This window comes from Otolemur garnettii, unplaced genomic scaffold (assembly GCF_000181295.1).
Source record: "Otolemur garnettii isolate 467f Iridium unplaced genomic scaffold, OtoGar3 scaffold00303, whole genome shotgun sequence".
Classification (NCBI taxonomy): Eukaryota; Metazoa; Chordata; class Mammalia; order Primates; family Galagidae; genus Otolemur; species Otolemur garnettii.
Window position 1 is genome coordinate 319,995 of NW_003852698.1, and position 8,662 is coordinate 328,656.

Below are 8,662 nucleotides of genomic sequence, written 5' to 3' on the forward strand. Positions count from 1 at the left end.
GGGGATTCAAACCCGCCACCTTAGGTGTATGTGGCTGGCGCCTTAGCCACTTGAGCCACAGGTGCCGAGCCAGTATTATTTTTTTAAAATGGGTTTCACCCTAGACTTTTACTATTTATATATTTATATATGGCTTTATACAGTATTTATACAGTATTTTTACTATTTATATATTTATATATACTATTTTACTATTTATACTATTTATATATTTATATATTTATATATGGCTTTATACAGGATTTATACAGTATTATCTTTTTAAAATGGGTTTCACCCTAGACTTTTACTATTTATATATTTACATATGGCTCTGACGTTTCCATATATATTTTACATTACTCTACATTTTGCTTATTCCCTTTATAGATTACTAGTAAACATGAGGTTAAGCAGATTACTCAGAGAAGCAAGGAAGAGCTTACGGAAAGGAGAATAAAGGTGCTGATGTTATCATGAAAGCCAAGGGAAAAATCAGAGCATGGGAGTGAAGGGGAATTGAAATCAGAGTCTGGGATACTGCAGGTGACTCAGAACCCAAACCACTCTCCACCCTCAGCTTATCATTTGCATTAATATGACTTTACTTTTCCACTCTCTTCATCCACATAATTGTACTTTCCAAGAGATTCTTTTCCAAGTAAATGACTTGATGGCTCATCACAGAACTTTTGGAAAGAAGAAGCAACTCTTCAGTAGTAAGCATCAATATACAATTTAAGGCCTAAGGTTTTTTCATCCCTTGCCTCAAACATCTTCTTGATATTTTGACAAAAACCAGACTGCTGTTTTATGTTCTCCACCCATCCTATTCAAACCCCCATTTGACCACTCTGACCTGCCTCAGGGGTTCAAAGACCTGTCTCAACAAACTCCAAATTCTCATACATTCTGACTTTACTGTCACTCCTCTGAGATGTTGGCAAAGCTCTCTTGTGGTGGTTTCCCTTACAACTAAAAAGCAATAAACTTACCTTTATCAACAGGTTGGGTTGATAATACTTAGGGAGCAGGCATTCAACATAACACAATTCTAGAGGATAATTAGACCTATGGGAAGAGAGGGCTCAGTCAACAGGAAGCTCAGTCCCTCTGAATACCTCTCTCTCTCAGCAGTTGCCACCCACACCTCTGGTGTCACCTTCACCTCTGATACCCTCTGGTGTTACCTCCGCCTCAGATATCCTATGGAGCCCCTGCCTCCCTCTTCTTTACCTAGTTGTATCTCAAGGCCCTACTTAAAATATCACCTGACTTCATCTAGTAGAATCTTAATTTTACTTCTGTTACACATTTACCAAGAGGTACCAAAAAGTATTGGTGGACTATTATCTCCTGAAGAACAAGGTAAGGGGATATATATGTGTAGGGAAAATGGGGACTAAAGACCCCTTTCTTGGCAAGGGAAAGCACCTCCAGAAAAAGAAGAATACTAAAAATTAAGCTGAGTGAGTCAGAACAAAGAAAAGTCGGCTACCATGTTTTCCCCAAAATAAGACCTACCAAAAAAATAAGCCCTAGCAGGATTTCTGTGCATTTGTTAAATATAAGCCCTACCCTGATAATAAGACATAGTGATAGGCATGGCTATGCAGTGTATCTGCATAGAGGCACAGAGAGGAAGACATCACCTGAAAATAAGCTCTAGTGTGTCTTCTTGAGAAAAAATAAATATAAGACAGTGTCTTATTTTTGGGGAAACACAGTAGTTTATATTTAAGCTACCCATTGCTAGCAAGCTTCTTGCCTTTTCTGAAATTCTAGCCTATTGGGGATACAGCTTACAAACACCCTGTTGGGTCTGTGAGCACTCTGAGGAAAAATAGACATAGAAGAGTCTATGACAAGACCTAGAAAGATACATTAACTGGATCATCTCCTGCCTAGTAAACAGTCAAAGCAGATACCCATTGTAGAGATTTGCATTTGCCTGGGGCAGAGATCAAGGGAGTAGCTTGAGACCTGAAATATGGGCAGAAGAGCTTATATCCCTAATTGCAGAGGAAGATCCTTTGTGGTGGTAATGGGAGGGAAATTCCTCCCTGCCACCGGATTCCTCAGCGGAGATTAACACCAGTGGCATTTTACTCCACAGGGAACTAGCACCTCCCTAGAAATCTGTGTGTATGATCTCAAGCAGGAGGCTCTCCCAATATAAGGCTCAGATTTCAGATTTCTCCAGTCTACCCAAACCCTTAAATAATAACAATAGGAGCTGATATGCTAAGTGCTGACATCTTTGTTCTCTCCCTCCTCTTACCCTCTGGGCAAATAGACTCCAATAAAAGCAGAGTGGAGCAAACATTCTGCGCCATTGCTGGGCAACGGATCCCTGAGTTCCCACCTTTAATTCTATTCTGTGTCTCACGTCTCTTTCTTTGCCGTTGTTTTAAACTTTATATTTCTTTGGTTGGTCATCGCCAGTTCCACAGGTCTTAGCAGACCCTGTCCCCAGGGTGGGACCCCAACATATATGTTACCTAATAATCTCTAATGAACTCAAATTAGTCTAGTAAATAATATAAAAGAATATGGGGTATGGGCCTTTCATGAACTACAGAAGAATAACTGATAGTAGTACTAATGGAATAATGATCTAGAATATAAATAGGGAAGCTGGTCCTCCCTCATCCCAAGAAATCAAGACACTAAAAAGCTGCCATGAGAATGAGTGGCAGAGGGAGTGATGTGATCAGTGGGAGGCCTCAGAGATTAGCTATCTAAATGGACAGAGGCTAGATCACAGGTAACAACAGAACAGACTCAGAGCCAAACCTCAACCTTTGTAGCTGTGGAAATTGGCCCAGAATGTCTACGATTTGGCCAGATTGTCTATTTTTTGCCCCTCCTCCCCTACCTCAGGACTAATCACAGAAAACCAAATATGCTCACCAAATCAATCACGTAAGATGCCCGGCTTCTGCTAATAGCTAGCCTCTAGTTTTCTTATGTCCACAACTTCCAGCCAGAGAACACTTCAGGCCTCCCCGCTGTCTCACTATAAAGCTTTTCTACTTTCCTGCCTGCTTTGAGTCTGCCAAACCAGGTGATGGTGGCTGACTCCTCTGCTATAATAAGTTCTGAATAAACAGCCTCTGCTTGTTCTCATTTGAGTGGTCTTCTTTTATTTTCACAACTATTTCAGCTTAAGGGGTAGATAAAATAATAAAGAAAGGTTACAGACATAAAAGATTTTTATTTTATTCATACTGATAAGACACACACAAAAGAGGTCAGTAGGGGGAATTCCCTGAGTTGGATAGAGATGAGAGTTTAAAAGATAGTGTTTAAGGGAAGGCATCTATTGTAAGTGAGGTAGCCAAGAATCAGAAAGATGAGAGTGCCCAGAGTATGGAGGGAATATGTTGACAATAGGGGGGACAATATCTGTGATTTAACATGAAAAAGGTCCCAAAAAAAGAGAATGACATATTTTAAGTGATTAGAGGAAGTTGGGAGTGCTTTATTTTATTTTATTTTATTGAGACACTCAAGATGTTGCCCTGGGTAGATTGCTGTGGCATCACAGCTCCCAGCAAACTCTAACTCCTGGGCTTAAGCCATTCTCTTGCCTCAGCCTCCCGGCAGCTATTTTTTGGTGATAGTTGTCATTGTTGTTTGGCAGGCCTGCGCTGGCTTCAAACTGCCAGCTTTGGTACATGAGGCTGGTGCCTTAGCTACTTGAGCTACAGGTGCTGAGCCTATTTTTTCTTTCTTTCTTTCTTTTTTTTTTTTTTAGAGACAGAGTCTCACTTTGTCGCCCTTGATGGCATCACAGCTCACAGTAACCTCCAGTTTTTAAGCTTAGGTGATTCTCTTGCCTCAGCCACCCAAGTAGGTGGGACTACAGGCACCCACCACAACACCCGGCTATTTTTTTGTTGCAGTTTGGCTGGGGCTGGGTTTGAACCCACCACCCTAGGTATATGGGGCCAGTGCCCTACTCACTGAGCCACAGGCACTGCCCTGCTTGGAGTGCTTAAATACTAGCACCAAGTTTTAAAATGATTAGATAGCTAGGTAGAGAGCATCATTGTTCTAGTTAATGGTTAGTATACTTTGAGAGCAGTTTTGTGCTTCCACATATCTATCCACATATGCCTATATCAGAAGACAATCTGATCATGTAAAAGCTTGCAAACTATAAATTACACTGATTATCTTTATGTTAGCAAAGAACTCTGTATAGAAATCCTTATCTCATATAATGACAACATATTAAAATTCCCCAACCTCAAACAAATTTAAAAATATTGTTACAAACCAATTGTATAGCTTTTCTTCTTAATTCCCATTCATTCCATTCATATGATCTTACAATAGTTGGTGGCAATATGTGTGTATCCGTCTGTGAGCTACTTTCACACTTTGTAATTGGTTTTATATAATGTTTGTCAACTTCTCTCATCTAAATAAATGGAGTTTTGTAATTAGTCCTTGTAAAAAAATAAACATTATTCACAATAACTAAAAATATTTAGCTAACACTGATAAAAGGTTAGGAAAACAAGAATCTTTGGACATGGAATATACTTGTAAATACCAACAAAGAAAACATGTTCATAATTAGTTAGCTAAATGAAATTATTTTTGTGGGCATTATGACTTTATGTTTTTATTTTGTTAATTTAATATAGCAGGTATATTTTGGAAGGGTAAAAGGATCCCTCATTCCCAAGTAAATACTTCTTCCTACTTTGTACAACTGGAAACATAAATGGACACTTTGTTGGAAATGGATAGAAATTGAATGTTAGGTAAATCATATCATTTAAACTATCAGAAACTCTTGAAGACATATCTTCAACTTGAACTACACATAGATAACACATCATTGTCCAAGGTTTTCGTTTTGTTCTGTTTTTAGTTGAATATGTTAGTTTCTGATGGAGAACCCGATATTAAATATTCAGTAAATCTAGGCTAAACAAAGATATAACTATACTAGATATGAAGTTGTTGAGAGGGAGTAGCAAAGGTTTAAAAAACTGGGGCCATAGTAAAGAGGAGGGAGAAGATATTAATTTCTTTTCCCAAATCAGGCAATACATAATGACTGAGTACCTAACAATTGAACTAATTTCTGCTTTTAAAATTATGATACAGTCAGGTGTGCTGGCTCACACCTGTAATACCAGCACTGTGGGAGGCCAAGGCAGGTGGATTGCCTGAGCTTGGGAGTTTGAGACCAATCTGAGCTAGAGCAAGACCCCCATTTATAAAAATAGCCGGGCATTGTGGTGGGCACCTGGCTTCTCAGCTACTCAGGGGGCTAAGGCAAGAGGATTGCTTGAGCCCAAGAGTTTGAGGTTGCTATAAGCTGTGACACTACACTCTACTGAGGGTGACAAAGTGAGACTCTGTCTCAAAAATAATCATAAAGTAAAATAAAATAAAATAAAATAAAGATACAGTTAGGGAGATAAAAACATGCAAAGAGATAATTAACAATACTGTATAGTACAAGGAAATGGCAAGTAAATAATACGACAATAAGCACTAGATAGAATTGCCTTCTATATAATAGGGGGGAAATTCACTTCCATAGGTATTGAAGGTCACTGAAAAACAGTTGACTGTTAAATGGATTAAATAGGCAGAAAGAAAGAGGAAAGCAACAGTAGGTGTGTAGGGAGGACTCGTGCATGAGCAGGAAACTAGGCACTACCTGTGCACAGCTCACCTTTCCAGTTATCTGGTCTCAGCCTTTCATGTTCTTTAAGCTAGTTTACAACTCTGTAAGTTATCAATGAGTGATAGAAAGGCCAAATAATTTTTGTCAATAGACACACACAGATTATCCTATCTGCATAGATTCCTTTTCCATATGAGAAAAAATCAGTGTCATGTCCATTTGCACATTCATTCAAATATTCCTGACCTAGGAATGAAACTGTTCTTAGGACTCTCTTTTGAATCTGTTATAATATCTACCTGATTCTCTCATGGATTAATGAGTAGATTATGCTCTTTAACACAACCATGTTTATAACTGATGAGAGTCATAATTTTACCCATTTTTGAAAATTGCCCTTTAACAAGTAGAAGAGCAGAGGAGGAAGATCAGGTTCATTCCAGACTTGCTTTCTCTCTGACAGACCATGGAAGAGACTGAGAGAAAAGGTATGTAGGCCTGGAATGCTGGGCCAAAGAATTTGGATTCCATTTTACAGATAAACCATTGAAGAGTTTTGATTTTGTTTTTAGAGACAGAGTATGAGATAATTTTAATCTCCCACCTTACATGCACTCTTTTAATAAAAACTAAGAATTTGAGCAAAAACAATTTTGTGAAGTATTGTAAGCCTTGTCAGAAGCTTAAGCTGCCTTGGACAAGCAGGCAAACCAGAACCTACAGAACAGGAGAAACCTTCTGTATAGAACTCTGATTGCACAATTGTTCACCCAAGCAGGTCGGGTTAATAGCCCTCTGTACAGGAGAACAATTCTAGGGTTACGTGCGTGATAATGTCTCACCATGTCTCACATAGGGTGGCTTCCAAGCTACAAGAAAAACAGAACTGTTACATTTAATTCCTATAATTAAATTAAGTGCTTATAAGAATAAATCACCTCCTTGCTCCATCTATTAAACTTTAACTTTATAGAAATTAAATTTAGAATATATGGTTGCTTAAGATATAATGTAGTTGTTTTTAAGTAGTTATTTTAGTTTTTTAGATTTGGTGTTTCCTTTTAAAGTTGAAATCAAAATAGATAATGTTAATTATACATTATTGATTAATGTGGTATATGTGATTTACTGATTATAAAAGGCTTTTGAAAATAAAGATGATTGCTACTTGCCATCCCATGAACAGTAGTCTGTTTCAAACTTTCATACAATTTTAGGTGTGGACTTAACACCTGGGGTGAGGCTCTCTCCGTTCTCTTACAAAACCTTCCACCAACAACAGAGTCTCATTTTGTTGCCCTCAATAGAGTGCTGTCGCATCACAGCTCACAGCAACCTCAGCTCTCGGGCTTAAGTGATTCTCTTCCCTCAGCCTCCTGAGTAGCTGAGACTACAGGCGCCCACCACAATGCCTGGCTATTTTTTTGTTGCAGTTTGTCCGGGGCCAGGTTTGAACTTGCCACCCTCGGTATATGGGGCCACACCCTACTCACTGAGCTACAGGCACTGCCCAAGAGTTTTAAATTTAAAGCAAAATGATGAATGACATTTTTCAAATTAGCAGAAAAATTAATTACTAAAATTTTCTCTGTTGTAAATTTTCCCCTTAAAATTTTTTAAGTATTTCGCTCCTGTAATTTTTTTTTTATTTTTTGAGACAGAGCCTCAAGCTGTCCCCCTGGGTAGAGTGCCTGGCATCACAGCTCATAGCAACCTCCAACTCCTGTGGCTGGCGCCCTAGCCACTTGAGCCACAGGAGCCGAGCCTTACGCTTCATTTCACATGTGATCTATCCCTAAGCCTCTCAATATATGTGACATACACACATTTACATACTTTTTTATTCAAAGAAAATATATAAACAAATTTGTGAGAAGGAAATGCACATTAAAAAGTAACATGATACCACCCAAAGTGATCCACAGATTCTGTACAATCTCTATCAAAATGCCAATGACATTCTTCACAGAAATTTAAAAACAGTCCTAAAATTCACATGGAACCACAAAAGACTATAAATAGCCAACCAATTCTGGGGGCGGAGGGGAGGGAAAAAAAGACAAAGATGGAGGGATCACACTATTTCACTTCAAAATATACTACTAATCTGTAGTAACCCAAACCACCTTGCAGTGCGGGTATAGAAACAGATACACAGATCAATGTGACAGAAGAGGGCACTGAGAAACACATTTATTTACAGTCACCTGATTTTTGGCAAAGGCACCCAACATACATTGTAGAACTCTGTCTGGTAAAAGTGCTAGCTGGTGGTTACATAGTGGTGAGAAGGACACTGGAAACTGAGAAGCAGGAGAAGGAGAGGGAGGCATAAGACCCACTGTCAGGCACAGTGTGCTCTTTTGGTGATGGGCACATTAAAAGCCCCAACTTGAGCAGTACACAATTCACCCATGTAACAAGAGCTCATGTACCCCACAATATTTTGAAATAAAAATTATTTTAAAAATATACTAAATAAATAGTGCTAAGGACTGGATATCCATATACAAAAGAATGAATTTGACTCCCACTTCTTACTATACAAAAATCAACTCTACGTGGATTAAAGTCTTAAATGTAAGACCAAAACCATGAAACTCCTGGAAGAAAACATAGGGGAAATGCTTCGAGACATTTGCTTTCACAGTCTTTTAGATAAGACCTCCCAAACCACAGGTAATAAAAGCAAAAATCAACAAATGGGATTACATAAAACTACAAAGCTTCTGCTTCCGCACATCAAAGAGAATAATCAATAGAATAAAGAGAAGACCTACAGAATGGGAAAAAATATTTGCAAACTGTTCATCTGACTAAGGATTAACATATATTAATATGAGGCAGTGCCTGTGGCTTAGTGGGTATGGTGCCAGCTCCAAATGCTGAGGCTGGTGGTTTCAAACCTGGCCTCGGTCAAACTGCAGCAAAGAAATAGCTGGGCATTGTGGTGGATGCCTGTAGTCCCAACTACTCAGGAGGTTGAGGCAAGAAAATCGCCTAAGCCCAGGAGCTGGAAGTTGCTGT

The 8,662-nt window shown here is 38.8% G+C and overlaps 1 protein-coding gene across 1 annotated transcript in view; it reads right to left on the reverse strand.

The window, feature by feature from the left end:
- CFAP206 (cilia and flagella associated protein 206) overlaps positions 1-8,662 on the reverse strand; it is a 49,735-nt gene that overhangs the window by 1,339 nt on the left and 39,734 nt on the right. The window contains exon 11 of the mRNA XM_003803430.3: positions 4,265-4,408. Coding sequence (XP_003803478.1) covers positions 4,265-4,408 — 144 coding nt within the window. The remainder of the gene's footprint in view (positions 1-4,264; positions 4,409-8,662) is intronic.